Here is a 20,141-nt window from a genome sequence, read left to right as displayed (position 1 = left end):
AAAACATCTGAGAAAAGTCCAAGATCTGACACTTTGGCTGTTGAGTCAGGAAATAAATCTCGACTAAAAAAATCACCACAACAATCATCACCACCATCACCATCACCACCAACACCCACACTATCACTACCATCACCACTAACAACAACAATACCAACACCATTATCACCACCTTCACCTTCAATACTACCACCACCATCACCACCACCAACACCATCACTACCACCACCACTAACACCACCACCAACACCACTAACACCAACACTGTCACCACCACCACCATCATCATCACCACCAACGGCTCTGACACCACTGCCAACAACAACCACAACAGTACTACCACCACCATCACCACCAACACCAACATCCACAATAACAGCATTGCTACAGCCACAGCCACCACCCCCATTAACAACACAAACAATAACAACACCATCACCACCACTATCACCACCACCATCATCGTCATTGTGGTGAATCCCAAGTGCATTTCTCTAACATTAGTCATCTTGGGCCATCTACTGCAGGACTATAAATACCTTTTATATTGCTGGGTATCTCTTTGGCTTCCATGTAAATAATATCCTTAAAGATGTATTTATTTATTTTAGAGAAAGAGAGAGCAAGTGGGGTGAGGGGCAGAAAAAAAGGGAGAGAGAGTCTTAAGCAGACTCTACACTGAGCATAGAGCCCAATGTGGGGCTCAATCTCACAACCCTGAGATCATGACCTGAGTTGAAACCAAGAGTCGGACACTTAACTGACTGAGCCATCCAGGGGTCACTCCATGTAAATAATTTTTAAAGAAGCAATCTCAGTAGACACTGATCAATGAGATAGAAGTTGTTACAGCATAAGAGGTCTAAAGGTAGACAACCTCCATCTCTTGAGCAGGATTTAGTCTTTGAGTTAGTTCATAACTACTGAGGTGAGTGTGGCTCTTGTTATTGGTGCTCCAGCCCAGAGAATAATTTGGCTACAACAGGCCCTGAGGAGAAGATCTCAGAATTTAGTGGGAAGGTTACCAGCAAGGACTTCAGCATCAGCCAGGCCTGAATTTGATTTCCGGATCTGTCATTTACTTTCAGAGACCTAGGGCACATTCCTTTCTGCGTTTGTTTCCTTATATTAAAATAAGAATAATTCTAGGGTTTTTCTGAGAATTAAGTTTAAAAATATGCAAAAAAAAAAAAAAAAGCAGAATTCTTGGCCTATGGTAAGTACTCAATAAATAAGTATTTTTTGTCACTATTTTTATTTCCATTGTTGTTTGGAGAAGAAATGAAAAGTTGAAGAATGTTTAATCAGCTCATAAAATTGCCAAAGTGTTTTAATAGCTTGCTATAAAGTGATAAAACAGAAATTCTGCTAACCTTAGGAAAGAGGCTTAAGAGAGTCACACAGGAAATTGAATGGCCTTCATATTGTTATATAATGAAAACTCATCACAAAGAAAGTAACACACTTATAAATCCTTTCCCACCTCAGCCCAGGTGAACAATTAACAACACAGGAAAATGCAAAGGCAGCTAGCAAAGAATGCTAAAGAGAGGCAGAGAACCATGCACAGAGGAAAAAAACAATCATTCCCAAATTTATAAATAATGGGCAACAGGTCATTTTTCAGAGAGCACTGGTGTGAAACGCTCTTCATCACAGTTGGAAAACAGTTTGATTTCATTAGGAGCTGCTGCAGTTTCAGAAGCTGAAGTACCAGGAAGTAGCTGCACAGGGCAGAACAGGGCAGGATAGCATCTGCATTTAACACACAAACAGAATTAGCTAAACCAGGACATGACCAAAAAGAAATCCTGGTGAGACCAGAAAGGTGATATTTTAGAGCCCTGCTCAAGTGAGTTTTCATTTAAGAAGAGGAATCAAAAGTTCATCTTTGGGCTTTTCCATATCCATAATTCCTTGGTTGTCCTTCTGAAGTCTTGAGTTGGAGAACCATTTGGGTAACACTGAAGACAGTCTTATTAACCATCCACACCAGCAGGCACTGCAGTCAAAGCTGCAGAACCATTCTAATAAGATTCCCCAGGGAGAGCTTTTATAATTGTCTCTCTTCCCATTTAGACTCTTTCTTGTTACAAAAGACTTTTTTTTTTTTTTTTTTGCATTGAAAAAGAAAATAACTTCACAAAAGTCATTTTTGTCTCCTGAGACATGTTAAGATTGTTGGGAAGGAGTGGGGAGGTGGAAATCAAATTTAACCCCTCTCGTCAAAAAAAGAAGAGTTGTAGGGTTTTCCCTGCTGCAACACTATGCTCCAAGATACTAGAAGATGCTCCAAGATGCCAAATAGAGAGATGTCTTTTGGGGCAAGGAGACACATTAATGAGTTTGGGGCTATGTGTCCAAGCTTAAGTTGAGTAGACCCAAAAAGAGATGCGTTGGAGGGAAGCACTTAGTTTCTAAAGAAGCAGATCCTAGGAAAGGAAAGCAAAGTGGCACTAAGCCTGCAATCTGGAGCCCTGGGCAGAGAGACAAATAGGAAGATGCCCCCAGAGTCCGGACCTGACAGGCGCCCCTCCACTGCCTCAAACACCCAGTGAATATTTGGTATGAGTAGCGTCATGGAAGGCTTAGAGCAAGGCAATGTGGGAGACCTACAGAATGTCCGAAGAAAAAGAGCAGAGGGAAAGGATTGAAAGGGAACAGGAAAAACATAAACCTTCCGGGAATATCTTTAATGGAATAATGGCTCAAGCTAATGATAAGTCACTTATTCTTTCATTCAACCAATATTGATTGAGCATTGCTTTTGTGCCAAATATGGTGCAGCTGGCTTGTACCAGTTCATGAAAGCCAACTGTGCTCCTTCCTTTCCAACTCCTTATTCACTGATGCCATATTGGTAGCTTGAAAGTGCCCATGGTAGGAATGTTTACACACAGTAATCAGCAAATGTTACAAATCAGGGTCTTGTTGTTTTGGAGGGTTTGGATTTTTTTTTTTTTTTTTTCCCTCCAGAGAGTTGGTCTACATGTACACCACTGGCCGGCCACTATTTTTTGGAATACAGCAGCAAACTAAATAGTCAAGTTCATAACCCTTGCAGAGTATATATTTCGAGGAGGAGGAGATCAAAGGATTAATTGATTGGTTGATCGATCGATTAGTTGATTAGCAAGCTATTTTCAGACGGTGAGTAAGGCTACAAGGAAAATCAGAGAGATCTGACAGGCAGTGGGGGTCGGGAAGGCTTCTTTAAGGAGGTAACATTTGAGCTGTGACATAAATTTGTATGTATAAAATCATCCCAATAGGTGGAGTCACCCCTAGGGGAAGGAACTCTGGTACATACCTTTTGCTTCTTTTTGAGGTGTGTTATCATGTTTACAATAGGACTTTCATACGTAATATTCTATTAGGTTGCCTATAAAGTTACCACCAATAATTCATGGGTGTCCTTAGCTAAAGCACACCTCCTACTTGCACAGCGAACCCCATTCCTTCTTAAATACTCAACCCAACAATTCTACCCTCTGCCTACCACATCCTTGGGTCTCCCACTACGATGGGTCCCTCCCAGCAGCATAAAAACATGACTGTTTCTCCTATTCTAAAAATGCCCTTTTCTGTCCCATTACTCACCCCCCAGCTACTGCCCTATTTTTGGTCTTGCCTTTACAGCAAAATTCTCCAAAGAGAGGTGGCTCTTCACTCTCTCCACTTGCTGTCCTCCCTTCCCTCTTGAGCCAGCACAGAAAGGGTCTCACCCCATCAGTCACCAGTGACCAGAAAGGTCACTTGACCTTGCTCTGGTCAAGGTCAGGAGCAAACTTTATGTTGTTGAATTCTTAATCTGATGAGAGAATCTTATTGAAATGGTTCTGCAGCTTTTCCCCAGTCTCCTGCTGGTTTGTCCCCATAAATGAGGACATGCCCCAGGGTCCAGTTCTTGGACTTCTTGCCTTTCCTGACTATGCTCATTTCTCCAAGATCTCACCCAGTCTCACAGCTTCTGTCCATACCTATGTTGGACAGGTAATATCTAAGAGTTGAGGATTCTCAAAGCCTGTCCCCCAGCTGGCTCTCCCACCTGAGCTTATTTGAACCAGTATTGTCTACTTAACATTTCTGCCTGGAACTAGAATGATTCTTGAAGGTGTGACTTTTTGTCACGGTTTACTTAAAAGGTTTCTTACCTTGCTCAGACTAAAAGCCGAAGTTATCGCACTGTTCTAAAGGGCCTCCTCCCCAGATTTCTGTGATGTGCTCTGGACTCATTCTAAAATCCGCTTATTACACACAAGACCCATGGCCTTGTGCTAGTTCAGGGTCCCCCAGAGGCAGGTGAAAGAAACCACCTGTGTTGCCCCAAATATGCCTCTTTAACATAATATTTAAGCCAAAAGCAACTAAGATGTTGCAAACGTGAAAAGCTTTCTGTCCCCTCCCACTTTGGGCCTAAACGACCAGATGGGAATTCTCCTTGTACTGGATATGGACTTATCAGCACCAGAGGAATCTGCAAACAAACCTTACCCTATCAGTGGCCTCCCATGTATTTCCCTTCTGACAGCAAGCCCCCTTGGGGGCCTAAAACTGCTTTCCTCCAACCAATCATTTCTCTGCAGATTTTTACTCTTGGTTGAAGATGCTAATAAAACAGGGTTCTAAGCCACAGCTTTGGGCTACCTTTTATAGAGGTTTTTCTCACATAGTGTGTGCTGCAGGGGTCCATAAATTGTTTTCTTTTTGTAAATCTCTTTGTTAAAGAGCCCCAGCCAAAAACCTAAGCTACACAGAGGTGGCGTTTTGACTCTGCTACCAACTGGGGCAAGGACCTGGGGACAGGTGATTTGCTTGTGAGATGGACCCAGACACAAATGTAACAAAGAGGGTGAGATGGGGGAGGGAGAGACGCCAGCAAATGACCCAGTCCCAAGGGAAAGGACATCTGGGGCTCCATCTGGTGGGGAACTCTGAGAAACTGTCCCCTGCCATTCAGCTCCGGCCCCCAAAGGGCAAAGAGGCAGCATCCCTGTGCTTGCTCCCATCCCCACTGGTTGGGGCATTCCTGGGGACAATGAGTGCAGGGAATTCTCAAGTTCTCTGCCTGTAGCCCAGCCAGCTCCCAGTGTGCAGAGGAATCTGACAGGCAGAGAAGTCAGAGACCCAGCACGTGGGAAAGAAGCTGTGAGATGCTGGAAACTTCCACAGCTTTTGTTGGGAAGGACAAAGGTCCATTGCTGGTCTGCTGTGAGCCCCCACACCCACCCCTCAAAACACACACCTAGGGCCGGCTGGAGGCTATGGATTTTGCCAGAACATCCAAAAACTTGATTTAAATAATATTCACGGCAATTTCCTTTAGAATTAGAATATTCCTCTTGTTTCATGGTTTTCTGTCCTTATGCTTCTCTCTCCTACATCCTTTACTCTGGGTCCACCACTTTCTTCCCTTCATTCGTTTTCTCAGCTGTCTCTCTATTTCCTTATCCCACATGATCCTTCCCTCCCCTAAATGGAAGACTCCTGAATGTATGAAGGACCCCTTCTTCTGCCTTCTTTGAGTGCTCTCTCAAGCCAGACCTCTACACAGCAACTCCTGGAAAGTCTCTCCTGCAGCCTTCCCAAAGTCCACCATCATTTCCTGCTCTTTGTCTCACTCATTGTTTCTGTTTGAATTCCTGTTATAATGTCTTGATGATAGGTTGAGATGGTCCCCAACCCCTTCCCAGGGGCATCTCAGAGTCCTCATGCAACTGGTGTGTTTGTTCAGCTCTGCCCCCAGAATGGGCACTCCCTTCTCTAGTCTCTGCTCCATCCCCACTGCCTGGAATATACATTGTGTCTGCATGCTGGTGATCCCACAATCCTTGATTCCTTCAAGTGGGAAAAATTGTCCACTGAAGAGCAATTTTCGTTCTCTCAAGAGATGAGCTCTGAACATAATTTTGAATGAGGCCAGTCCTTTTGTCTGGGAAAAACCTCTATGGTCTTTTGTGTAGGAAGAATTTTGGCTTTTCTTTCTGGTGTCACACCTATGGTTGTATTACCTTGCAGAGCAAAAGGGACTTTATAGGTGTAATTAAGGCTATTAATCAGCAGCTCTTAAAATAGGGAGATCCTGCATTATCTGGGAGAACCCAACCAACATAATCCCATAGCCCTTGAAATCAGAAGAGGAAGGCAGAGAGAAGCTGAGCGTGAGAAAGACACGCTACATTGTTAGCTTTGAAAGATGGCAGTCTGGGCCACAAGTCTGGAAATGCAGGTGTCCTCTGGAAGCTGAGAAGCACTTCTAGCTGACAGCCAGCAGGAACATGGGACCCTCATTCCTGCAACCACAAGGAACTGCATTCTGCCCACAAACTGAATGAGCCTGGAAGCAGATTCTTTATAGAGCCTCCCAATGAGAATTGATCCAGCCAACACCTTAATTTTTAGCTTCATGAGAGCCTAAACTGAAGACCCAGTTGAGCCCAGCTAGGACTTCTGACCAAAAGGACTAGGTGATAATAAGGGGGTGTTGTTTAAAACTGCTAAATGTATGACAATTTCATAAATAAATAAATAATAAATAAATAAAAATCTGTGGTAATTTGTTACAGCAGCATTGGGAGACTAACACAGTGCCTCCAACTAGACAGTTATAAGGAGGAGATATTTGTGAAACAGTAACTCTGTGGATCTGTGATCATGAAAAATGTCACTCAAAGTGTGGCAGGAGTCTTGCTTCTGTGACATGGTCCTTCTAGAGAGGCCTTTCTTTGCTGACCACAGACTGGATCAACCCTGGGCCAAAGAACTATTTGGTCAACAAGAAAATTCTCTCCTATCCAGTTACTCTTGAAAGCTTAACAAAGATAACTTTCCACTTTACCCCTTCCCTTGGTGAAGGGGGGAACTCTTCCTTAGAATATGATACTGGGGCCATGGATGGGGAATAACATAATTTAAACTTTCTATCAGTTCTTGGTGCTGCTAAGGCCAGAGGCCTGATGTATTATCAGGGTTCTCCAGAGAAACAGAGCCAATGGGATCAAGAGAGAGAGAGAGACAGAGAGTTTAAGGAATTCCTATGCAATTATGGAGGCTGGCAAATCCAAAATCTGCAAGGTGTATTAGCAATCTTAAGACTCAGAGAAGAGTGATGTTGCCATTTAAGTTCAAAGGTTGTCTGCAGGAAGAATTCTTTCTTCCTTGGGGTTAAGTCAATCTCAAATTCTATTGAGGACTTCAACTGATTAGATGAGGCCCACCCACATTGCAAAATGCAGTCCTCTTTCCTCAAAATTTGCCAGCGTAAATATTAATCTCATCCAAAAATATCTTCATGGAAACATCCAGAATAATGTTTAACCAAACACGTAGGCACATGGCCCAGCCAAGCTAACACATAAAATTAATCATCACAACTGTATAGACTAGTTGACCAGTTGGTTTGTTTAGGAGTGTGCATAGTTTCTATAACAAATAAGCAGGTTTAAAACATGAATTACAATACTGCATATAATTATAGGCATAAGCAAAAAGAGAAGTTAGAAGTATTATAAGCTTATGGAATGCTAACTAAACACTAGAGTCAGAATAGTTATTACTAGTAGAAGAGAGGAAGGTAATCCAGGATCTTCAACTTACTAAGAACATGTAATTTTTTAAACTGAGTGTTCATTGTATTTTTCTTTGTACATTTTCATACAGTTGAGTTATTACATAATTATGTTTTAAAGATAAATAAATAAATTATTTGTGAGATCAGACTTATTATATCTAAACATACATTATATAGCATCTGTATTTAAAACAGTTTGGTGTCAGTGCAAAAATGGACTGATCCCTGAAACAGAACAGATCCAGAAAAAGCCCCCAAATGCCTAAGGAATAGAGACTATGGTGAGGGTGCATTTCAGATTAGTGGAATGAAGCAAAGGATTTGATGAATGGTCTCAGGGTGAGTAGTTACATTTTACCCTTACTCCTAAAATAAATTTAAGACAGTTTTTTTTAAATGAAAAAAAATTAAACCATAGAAGAAGGAAACATGGATAAAATTAGTTGTGTCCTTGGCATGAAAAGGGGCTTTGTATAGCATGCCTGGCTGGCTCAGGTGGAAGAGCATGTGACCCTTGATCTCATGGTTATAGGTTCAAGCCCCAAGTTGGGTAGAAAGATCACTTAAAAGTAAAATCTTAAAAAAAAAAAAAAATAGAGAGAGAGAGAGAGAGAGAAGGCCTTTGTAGTATAGCATATCCAGAAATGATAAATGGGAAGATTTTTTTAAATTTTATATTTTTTCTAAATAAAAAATTATATAAATAATATAGAATAAAAATAAATAAATAAAAATGTATTATGAAATTATATAAATAAATTATAAATTAAAATTTTACAAGTAAAAAATGCAAATTTCTTCAAGGGAATAGACAAACCAGGAGAAAGTATTTATAGATGTATAGCTACTTAAATCCACTGAGGTTACATTAGTCAACAACATAAAAAATAACCCAGTAGAGAAAAAAAAAAGGGTAGAGGAAATGAACAGTTGATGGGGAAAAAAGCATTAAAAATGTACCACTTCATTAATAACTAAAGAAATACAAAGGAAAAAACAACTAGATATCATTTTTATTAAATCAGATTTGCAAAATTTAAATATTTGTGGGTGAGGCTATGGGGAGGAAGAACAGTGGGAGAGGTAAATGAGACAAGCTCTTTGTAGAGTAATTTTGTAATAGCTGCTAAAAACGTCAGTGCATACCTTTTAATTTACCAGTTCCAATTCTTGGGGTGTCGTCCACAGATCTACTGAGAGGTGGTGTAGAAGTGTTCTGTATCACTGATTAGGACAGCAAAAACATGGAAAGAACGAATCCATCAATAGGGTAATAGGTAATGTTATGCCCCAGTCTAAAGAATGGGGTGGATCTCTGCGTCAATGTGGAAATTGCCTTAAGATATATTATTAAGTAACAAGAGCAAAGTATACAGCGTTTTATTGCATAATCCAATTTGTGGCTTTTTAAGAATCACGTTTACTGAAGTATACATAAGCACTTGTGAAAAAACATGTTTTTCTTGTACACCCTTTTGCAATTCTTATTTTTAACCACATAAATGTAATGCTTTTGTTTAAAAAAAAAAAAACCCTTGTTTTTCAATGAGAAAAGATTACATGGAGCAATATTACCATTACGTGAAAAAAAAAATGGGTTATAAAAGAGCGTGCATAATTATAATCACATTTTTTCCCTATACATCTGTAATTATTCACACATATACTTGTATGTGTAAAAAGCCATCTGGAAGAATTTGGCCAAAACGTTAATTGGGAAAATGCCCAGAGGCGATGATTTTCCATTTGCTTCTTTGAATTTTCTATTGTTCCAAAGTAGGATTTCTCAATCTTAGCCCTAGTGACACAAGTTACATTTGGGGCCAGATTATTCTTTATTGTGGAGCCATCCAATGTCTTTCCAGAGGTTTTGCAAAATCATTGGCCTCTACTCACCAGATGTCAATAGAGTCCTCCAACTGTGACAAACAAGGTATCTCCAGACATTGCCAAATATCTTCTGGGGAACAAAATCATGACCCCTACCCCAACTACTGGATTTATAGTAAACATGAATTATTTATGTAATAAAAATTTAAATATGTGTAAATTGGATAAATATGTATGTATCATAGGTAGATAATAGATAAATAATGATAAAGATAGTGACAGATTAGACATGTGGAGATAGATAGAAAGACAGAGAGATAGGTATGAGAGAAAGGATGGGATTACAAAACACACAGGACAACCATTGGGAGGCAGATCAGTTGGGAAACCCTTGAGATAAGAGCAGCTGAAAAGACCACTCCACTGAGATTTTCTTCTGACGCTTTTCTAGGCTCCTCTAAGATGGGGATAGAATGCATAACTGTTCCCCAAACCCACCAGAAGGGTTTCACTGAATGAGCAAGTGCCCACAAGACTACCCTTTGGAGGCTTTGCTTATATTTGCCATGAAGCTCCCTGGATAAAAATATTTTTGTTATGCCTCTTTGGTGTATATTTTATCTTCAAAATAGATAACATACACTTTTTAATAATTTCGGAGAGGGTCAATATTTCTTTTTTTTTTAAGCGAAGCTGCTTATAAAAACTAGATGAATTTAATTTGGGATGCAAGCGTGATGATTAAGTTACATAATCAAATTAACAATTCTGTGCAAAAATAAGCTTCAAGAATAGTTTTAAGTAGATGTTTTTGGGTGTCTCCCCCAAAAGATAGGTTGAGGTCCTAATCACTAGTATCTCAGAATGTGACCTTATTTGGAAATAGGGTCATTGCAGATTAGTTACAATGAGGTCAGACTCTAGCAGGCTGGGTGCTTAATCCAATATGACTGGCGTCTTTGTAAAGGACGGGAACATTTTGTGAACACAGACACACATGGAGAGAAAACGATGAATCAAGACACACGGGTGCAGACAGCCATGTGACCAGAAGGGGGCTTCTCTAAGTCAAGGAATGCCAAGGATCTCCAGCAAACACCAGAAGCTAGAAGACGCAGGGAAGGATTCTCCCTTAAGGCTGTCAGAGAGAGCAGTGCCCTGCCAACATCTTGATTTTGGATGTCTAGTTTCCAGAATCATCAGACAATAAATTTCTGTTGTTTCAAGCCTCCTGGTCTGGGGTACTCTGTTATGGCTGCCCCAGGAACTAATATAACCTTTCTAACATCTAATATAACTAATATAACCTTTCTAACAACATTCTTATTATCATTTCGGCAGCTAACCACATACTACAGGGGAAGAAGGGACCTATTCCAAAGTCAGGTCAGACCCTGGTTGGCTTAGCCCATCAGCATCTTCCATTCCCTGACCTGTGAGTCACTGTTAAGTTGCGGGGGGATGGTATCTTAAATTGGGCCAGTGTGACTTTCAGGATTCTCCCTTAAAATGGTGGGATCTCCAGAGAAGAAAATGTGAACCACCAGCTGGGAACCAAAAACCAGCCAGTGCAAGGAGCTTTCAAAGGACCTCTTGGAGAATTCAACAAGAAGGACATATGGCTGGAACCATATCTGCAGAGTCTAAAAGCCGGAGGTTGTGGCTAGAACACACCCCTTGAGTTGTAGGATGCTGGAAGCTGAAGGAAGAGACATGGTATCTGTAGTGGGAATGTCCTGATGGACAAGGATGGAATGTCCATCTCCCAACGGCCAGAGGTGGGCTTGCTGAAGGGAGCCCAAACAGGTCTTGTTGAGGGAGGCTCTACCCAAGAAACCCACATGGGAGTACAGCAGATGAAGGAATTAGAAAACAGAAAAGGGAGTCTTTCACTGGTAATCAGTTGGCCAGCAAGAGGAGACATCACCCACTTCAAGGGAACAACTGCAGGTACAAGATACCGAAAATGGCAGAATCCTTGCCAAGACCCCCAAAAATGCTCCCTGAGAAAATAACCTAGCACGTGGGGGTCCTCGGCACGCAAAGAACACCAGCATGAAATTACAATGGAACAGGTCAAGCCAAGCCTTTCCTGCACCTTCCTCTCCTCCCCTGCACAGCAGCCCTGCAGAAACTGAAAAAAGCAGATGGTAAAAGAGGAAAATAAGTGATTAGGAAAGAAAAGCCATCAGATCACTTCCCTATTGATCCTCAGACTAAGTCAGGCCCCAGCTAATGTCAGGGAGAAGATTTAAGTGCGATACAATATCAAATATTAGAGCATATGAAACTTGTTTGATTATTAACAGGAGTCTTTCCTTGTAATTAAAGGGCCTGGAAAAAATATGGGCCCTCCTCAGATTTTAAGCAGTTTTAACAGACACAGTCACACCCATACCCTGTGGCATTAACCCTAGACCAAGGATGCACACTGCCAATACTTACGACTCTGGCTGGGGGCTTCTATCTGGCCAGGGAGAGCACCCGAACCTCAAATGAGGCCAACCGAAAATGCTGCAGAGCTCAAGGGTCTGGAAGCCATCTTTAACCAATGAGGGGCAGGAGGCTGTGCGGTCAGGGCACAGCTTCCTGTCCCTCCAGGTCAGGTAGCTCTACGCTCTCGGGCCTGAAAACTCCCTCTTCATTGGCTGGTTCACTTTCCTGTCTCACTTCCTCATTCTACCTACCAATGTGTCCAGGGATTGCCTCCATAAAAACCATGTGCTCTCAAACTCATGTCTCAGGGTCTGCTTCAAAGAACACCCAAACCAAAACACCAGGAAAAGATAACATAATTAGAAAAATCAGGTTGGAGTTGCCATTAGGAGAAAAAAAAGATTGGTTTCTTGCTGCTTGTTCATTCAACATATTAGTCACACTGGTAACTGGGGTTTGATTCATCACAAAGTTTCCTGCCTAAACCTAGGGACAAGAGACAGTGGGGTTTTCCATTCTCTTCTGCATGCTCGTCACATCTTGAAACTGAATCTATATAAAGTCAGATGCTAATCACACAACTCTTCTGACTTCTTCCTGCCTAGTAAACTTTCCACTTCCTCTCGTGGTGCCCTCAGAGTAAGATGAATTGTACGTGGGGGCAGAGGTCACCCAACGCACAGTGCATAGCATTGGGGTTGATGGCTGATCTATGTCAAGGTCGCTAGCTCCCAACAACCCAATAGCCTTACTTACTTTATTTTTCCATCTTCTAATCCAAGTGTAATTTACATGCAGTAAAACTCAAAACATTTTCAGCTATAGTTCTGATACCTCTTTCTTGCTTTTTAAATACATTTTATTGTAAAGTATAATTCATAGATTTAAAGAGTTTAAAACATAGGGGACTAGATGAACTACCACAAAGTAGATAAATTTTTTTTTAAGATTTTATTTATTTATTTGATAGAGATCACAAGCAGGCAGAGAGCCAGGCAGAGAGGGAGAGGGGAAGCAGGCTCCCTGCTGAGCAGAGAGTCCGATGTGGGGCTCGATCCCAGGACCCTGGGATCATGACATGAGCTGAAGACAGAGGCTTCAACCCACTGAGCCACCCCGTGCCCCCAAAATGGACAAACTTTTAACAAGTTCACATAACTACCATCAAAATCAAGATATTCCATCATGTTTACTGTTTTAACTTTCACATTTAGAACTACAATTTATCACTGTAAAGAGTGTGAGGTAGGGGTCAGGATTGTTTGTTACATATGGATGTTTAATTGGCCCGCATCACTTATTGAAAAAAAACATTGTTCCCTTACTGACTTGCCATGGAACAAGTGAATGCAGGTACCATATATGTGAGGGCAGTTTCTTGATTCTCTTTGTTATTCCATCAACCTATTTGTCCATTTTTGCACCATTACCATACTGTCTTAATTACTATAGATTTATAGTAAGTCTCAAAACCAGGTAATATAAGTCCTCTAGCTTTGTTTGCATACAGAATTGCTTTGGATATTCTAAATCATTTAAATTTCCATATAAATTTTAGAATCATTTTCTCAATTGCCACAAAGTAACCGGCTAGGATTTTTATTAGAACTGCCATGAATTTTTAGGTGAATTTAGGAAGAACTGAAAATTCAATTCTTAACAATATTTAATCTTCCAATCCACAGACAAGGTGGAGATCTTTACTTATTTTGTCTTTATTTTTAGATTTTTTTACTTGAGAGGGAGAGAGAGAGAACACATGACAGGAGGGACAGAGGGAGAAGGAGACTTCCCACTGAGCAGGGAGCCCCACTCAGGGCTTGATCCCAGATCCCCAAGATGATGACCTGAGCTGAAGGCAGACGCCCGACCAACTGAACCATCCACACACCCTTATTTTGTCCTTCTTTAAGTTTTCCCAGTAATGTTCAAAATATTTGCTGCAGAAATATTGAGCATCTTTCACTAGATTTATTCCTGGGTATTTGATATTTTTCCATACTTTCTTTTTTTAAGATTTATTTATTTAATTGAAGACAGCAGGGGCAGAAGGAAGGAACCTTTCAAGCAGACTCCTCACTGGGTACAGAACCTGACATGGGGCTCAAACTCACTACCCTGAGATCATGAGCTGAGCTGAAACCAAGAGTTACTGAATGAGCCACCCAGGCACCACCCAATAATTTCCTAAGGCAAGGACTAGAGTCAGGCAAGAGGAGAGAATGAGAAAGAATACTTCCTTAAATCTTTCACACCTCCTCATCCCAGCCTTGGCTGTTCTACATGATATTTCTTTAAAATTTTTGTTTTTACTATTTTGTTTCTAATATGTAAGAATTCATTTGATTCATATGTACAGACTTTGTATCCAGGAACTTTTGTAGCCCTGACTCTTAACTCCCAGAGAGGAATGTGGGCCATCTGTGGCATGATTCCTGCCTATCAAAGTTTGGTGACATGCAGATTAGGGAGGGATTGCCCATAGACTAAAGAAGAATGGAGTGTCTGTGTTTTCAGGGATCTGTAGGCTGTCCCCCAGAGCTCTCACTTGATTGCATCCCTCCACTTCTGAGTCACTTACCTGGCTCCCAGAACATCATGGGCAACTGGGGATCCAGGAAGTGGAACAGGAAATCAGAGCCCGATAAATAACTGCAGAAGGGCTAGTACCAGGAGGACCCTCACTTCTCTAAGTCGGCAGAAGCCAGGAGTCCCTCCATCCATCTTCTGATCTACCACCTCTTCATCTTTATTTTCCCATGCTTTATCCCCATTGCAAAGGGGATATGAGGTGATTTACGGAACTGCCTACACTTTGGCAAGATGAAATTAATATACATAAAGAAATGGAAGGGAAAATGGGGACATGGACATAAAATGAAATCAGGCAGAGGTTAGCAAAACTATAGGCAAAAATAAATAGGTCAGAGCCAGGGAGAGTCAAAGACAATGCCAGGGACAGAACCAGACAGAGATTTTAGAGCAGACCCAAGGATCTGCCTTACAACTCAGGGAACCAGAATTCATTTTGACTGCCATTATCTCTTGTCTGGATGACTCCATGAGCCTCCTGTCTGTTCTCCCAACCTCCAACCCTGCCCCCTCCCCGTGGTCAGTCTACTGTCAAAATAATAACCAGAGTGATCTTTGGAAAACACAAGTCAGCCCCAGAAGAGGAGAAAAATATCTATAAATCATATAGGTGATAAAAGTCTTGTACCCAGAATATTTAAAGAACGCTTAGAGCTCATCTACCTGAAAGACAAATAACCCCATTTTAAAAAATGGGCAAAGAGTTTGAATAGACTTTTCTCCAAAGAAGATACACGAATGTCTAAGGAGCATATGAAGATTCGCTCTGCATCAGTAGCCATCAGGGAAACGCAAATCATTCTGGGGTGGACTATCACTTCACCTCCTCTGGGATGGCTAGAATCCAAAGCAGACAATATCAAGGATGGTGTGCAATTGGAGAAATTGGAACCTCATATTTTCAGGTGGGAGCTTAAAATGACATGATTGCTTTGGGGAACCATTGGGCAGTTCCTCAGAGTTAGCCTAGAGACACCACATGGCCCAACTATCTTATTCATGGGCTGTCAGCATCAAGAGAATACTATGTAGGGGCGCCTGGGTGGCTCAGTGGTTAAGCCGCTGCCTTCGGCTCGGGTCATGATCTCAGGGTCCTGGGATCGAGTCCCGCATCGGGCTCTCTGCTCAGCGGGGAGCCTGCTTCCTCCTCTCTCTCTCTCTGCCTGCCTCTCTGCCTACTTGTGATTTCTCTCTGTCAAATAAATAAATAAAAAATCTTTAAAAAAAAAAAAATACTATGTAGCAGTTGAAGCGTAAAAGTGCTATAGGCAATAACCTGGGCGAGCCTCGCTCATGTACTGTCGTGCCAAAGAAACCAGGACAAATAAGTACAAATTGTACATCTCCATTTATACAAAGGTCAAAAACAGGCAAAACTAATTTTTTGGCATATATCAAAAGTAGGGGAAGAGACTGGAAGCCTCTGGGTCTTGGAGATGATAAGAATCAGGGCCTCACTCAAGGCTTGGGCTCTGGAGCTTTCTTTGCCTCTTGACTGAGTTTCTATTTAGATGTGAGCTTCAGTCTCTGCAAATATCTTTCTCTGCAGGACAGAAACTATGGCCCCTGGCTCCCTCTGGACACACATTTCCAACCCCTTCACCTGGAATAAGACCTCTCTTCCTCTTACTTCCCATCCAAAAAATTCTAGGGAAGGCTTTTAATTAGCCTGAGATTCTATTCACTGATCCCTGCCTGGAGTGGCAAACGGTAATCTAGGTAGATCCTACAGGAACCCAATTCCTGGAATCGGGCATTGGAAAGAGGTCTTTCCCAAAGAGATGTGCTGTTCCAAAAGACAGAATGGGTGCCGGACAGACAATTTCATAAACGTCCTTTTCATTCAGGGGAGCATCTCTCTCCTTGCTATAAGGACTATATTAATAAACCCAATCACATCTTCAAAAAATAAAATATGTCTGTGTCATTCAGGCTTCACGTTTCTTGGAATTCACTCAACTGATAGTTGATGCCTCTGATCTCTCCTGGGTTAGTCTTCACACTCAAAAGACGTCCTAAGCCTTGCAGCAGGTGGGAAACACTCTTGCAAAGGGCACCCAAGATGCACAGCCACTTCTTGTTGCCTCTAGGTGTCTGCCGGCATTCTCCACCTTCAGGAAATCAACAGACTGAACAACAATGCTTGCTTTGTTAATTTGACAATGCCTGCTACATTTCAAGTGCTTCTACCTTTGACCCAGAATTTCTGCTTTCTTACTCATAGAGACACTTTCACAACTATGTAAAAACATAGATGCGGTGGTGTTTCTATATAGGAAAAACTGCGTTAGAGGGGGTAGAATTTCAAATATCTGTCAGTAGGGATCTTATTAAATAAATGATTCATAGACACAATGGAACACTACGCAATTGTTAAATCAGAGAGATCCTAATAGGGAAAGGAGTTTAAGATGCATTAAATCTAAAAAGCAAGTTGCCAAACAAGACCTATGGTCTGGTGATAGAGAGGAGGGTGAAAATAATAATAGTCTATGTTAGCAGGTACAGAGGGGAAATATCTCAGCAGGATACACCAAAGTATTCACGATAGTTATCAGGCCTTGGGGGAGGGGGGAAAGGGAGGCACAGATTTATGAGGAACTTCCCTCTTCGAAAGTATACATTTCTGTACTATTTGGATTTTTCAAAGAAAATGCCTTTCTTTCAGAACTAAAACATAAAATAATGATTTGCTTCTTAAGAAAGTGTCTTCAAAGTTGGGGACAGTGTGACAGATGTTGTTTGATTGTCTTTCAGACAGATGTCTTGCGTTCACAAGGTTGTTTAAGAATGCAGACTTATCTCCTTGCTCACTGACCCATAACACAACAGACTAAATGTTTGACATGGGAAAATTCTCTGGGACAAAAGGGCTTATTCAAGCAGACCTAACAACCATGAGCTATCTCATCATCAGCCCAGAGACGCAGACCTCGCCCGATCCTGGGCTGGGGGTTGTGGAGGAGCCTGGCAGGGACTGCGGTGGGCTAGGAAGGTGACTGCCTCCGTTCTCCCAGTACCAGCTCCGGTGGCCTTGGCCCAGCTGAAAACGGAGCAGGGGTGGCCTGCTGGGGAGTGGCTGTGCTGGTCTGAATGTTGGGGAGCCTGGGGCGGAGGCCTCAGGAGACTCAGGAAGCTGTTGCAGGGAGGAAGGAAGTTATGTATTGCAGAGGCTTCAAAGCTGGAGCACTCACAGAGAAAATGCACAGGGTGTTTGAAGGTGGGTGGTTGGAGAATTGCTGGCCATTGGAAAGAAGACCTATTTCCAGAAGACTGGAGTAGAACTTGCGTCTAGAGCTTCACTGGGGTGGGGCAGATGAGGTCTGAATCCGATGATAGGAATAATAAATCCCTGAATCCCCAGTTGCCTTCTGCTTTTCCGGGTATGTTCCCACCTAATCCTTGTCTTATTTGATCATCACCACCTTCAAGGGATGGAGGCACAGTAACTACCATCTGTATAGACAAAGAAACCGAGGGTCACCCTCACGTGCTCAGCTTCCTCCCCCCTCAGGGTGTGGTGCTCCCACCCAGGACCCATCTCACCACACAGTCACCGTGAGCCTGTTTCTGCTGGTGTCCATTAAGACACAAGTGAGCCCTCTACCGCATGTTTTATTGTTATTTTAGGGCATTTACTCGTGTGATATTTAGGGCATATTATTTGTGTGATAGCTTCTCTTCATGGGAGGAGTTAGGAAAGAGTTAGTTCCATGTCTCCTCCCCTAGACACGGGCACAGCCGCTGCCTCCTTCCTTCTTCAAGGCAACTGGGCAGACAGGACACTGGTTTCCCCCCAGTCTCAGTTCTACTGAAATTCATCGGAAATTTGCTTGTGTGTTTCATCAGGAATGCTGACTTCTTCCTGGAAGAAAATTATACATTTCATCACACACAAAAAAGTTCTGTCCCAGACCAGTTGGGGAAGAATTTTTCTTTTTCAGTCTATTGAGCTAAAGATTACCCCAGGTGCTGATTGAAGAGCCAAATGTGTTCCTGGAGGGGTGGGGGTTTGTCCCCAGGTTTGTCCAAGAGTCTCTGCTCCTCAAAGGTGATTCTTTTCAAAACTGTCTGCTGTACCAGGCACTGACCCCTTGGCTGGTGGTCACATCAAGAAGGCAGGTTCTGGGTAAGGGCAGCTGCCTCCCCGCAGAGCCTCTCCCCAAGGGCCAGGTAGGGGACAGGAATTTGAACACGGCATGGAAAGAGCCTCCCTTCCTTTTCTAGGGTAAACACTCCGATTTGGGTGCAGCCTACTTTATTGAAAGTGTAGGGAGACAAACAGGTCCACCCCACCAAAGTGAATTAGAACGGTCCCTTGACCCTTCTGCCAATGGCTCACGCTACCTCTACCCTCCCCACTCTCCCCCTTTGTTGATGTCCAGAACTCCACCCCCACTCCTACTCCAAAAATATTCCTCCCTACTTTATTATGAAGAACAAAGTGCCCAGGACTTCCTACCACCGACCTGGACCCCACAGGGCTATTTTCATGTTCAAAGACTCATTGTGGATAACGGCTCTTCTGATAATGGGACATTTCTCCCAAGTCTACCCTCTCTTCGAGTCCCTCCCCACTTTTGAGGAAGGAAGTGGGAAGTGGGTGGATACGTTGCACACCCACCACCTCCTTCCTTAAGGTGCTATTTCCTCGGGGAGGGACCTTGAGGTTTGGGATTTGCAGGGGGAAGGAGCCCTTGGGTATGAATGAAACCACCAGCGCCTGCACTCAATGGTTGTCCCCTCCTGTCTTCTGCAACTTGCTGAGAATTCATCTCAGTGACGGCTCAAGGACAGATGCCAAATGCAAAACGAAGAACAGAACTGATGCCAACGAGGCCTCAGTATGCACCCCCTGGGACCCACCTCGGCACCCCCGTGTCTAGACACATCTGAGATGCACCCGCATATGGATTCTGCTACAGAAGCAAAGAGGAGAAAATGGAATAAATGGAGCATAACTGGATCATGAGGGACGAGGGTCACCAAGGTGGTGGGTTTCTGGAATTGGCGAAAGCGTCCACCATGAGGCAGAAAGGAGGCTGAGGACAAACTTCAATGGTGGAATAATTAAACCCTGTTTGAAATTCACACCCTTGGATCTATAGCTTTGAAAGGGGATTTGCTGCTCCGTATTAGATATTTTCATTAGTACCCTTATTAAGCACCTAATATCATTTATGAGGATACAACAGGGGAAACCAGCAGAACACACGGTTACACACAGACTACCTATGTGTTCATCACGGGCACTGGGAAGTCCGCATGAAGAGCAGGCAGACTGAGAATAGAGGAAAACCTCCCACCCGCGGGAACCCCTGAGCGAGGCGATCGTGCGTCACGCCTACAGCCAGCAAACAGTGGTCACTGCTGGTCAATAAATAAATAAATGAACAAAAGTAAGATAGTGATGAAAACATTGAGCCAGAGTTAGGGGAAAAAACAGCTTGAGGTGCCTGGGCGTTCCAGGACGGGGAGCAGGTACAAAGGTGTGGGAGTTCCAAGAAAGCGAGGTCCACAGGTTTCAGGTGGACGTCAGTGGGCCTGGACCCGGAAGTCCAGGAGGCGGACAGGTGGGAGAGAGAAGGATCGAGGGGCAGAGCGCCTGGTTTGCTAAGGAATTGGGTTTTTTTTCTCGAAGATTATTGGGGGTCATTAAGGGGAACTCTGGCATGGGGTTTGCATTTCTAAAAGATTCTTGTTTAGCTCTTTG

The 20,141-nt window shown here is 42.7% G+C and overlaps 1 protein-coding gene across 1 annotated transcript in view; it reads right to left on the bottom strand.

The window, feature by feature from the left end:
- LOC131827958 (translation initiation factor IF-2) overlaps positions 1 to 20,141 on the bottom strand; it is a 75,257-nt gene that overhangs the window by 21,214 nt on the left and 33,902 nt on the right. Inside the window, exon 4 of the mRNA XM_059168882.1 lies at positions 8,717 to 8,794. Coding sequence (XP_059024865.1) covers positions 8,717 to 8,794 — 78 coding nt within the window. The remainder of the gene's footprint in view (positions 1 to 8,716; positions 8,795 to 20,141) is intronic.

Source organism: Mustela lutreola, chromosome 3 (genome assembly GCF_030435805.1).
Source record: "Mustela lutreola isolate mMusLut2 chromosome 3, mMusLut2.pri, whole genome shotgun sequence".
Taxonomy (NCBI): domain Eukaryota; kingdom Metazoa; phylum Chordata; class Mammalia; order Carnivora; family Mustelidae; genus Mustela; species Mustela lutreola.
Note: the sequence above shows the minus strand (reverse complement) of the source record. Positions and strands in the feature narration are given on the sequence as shown.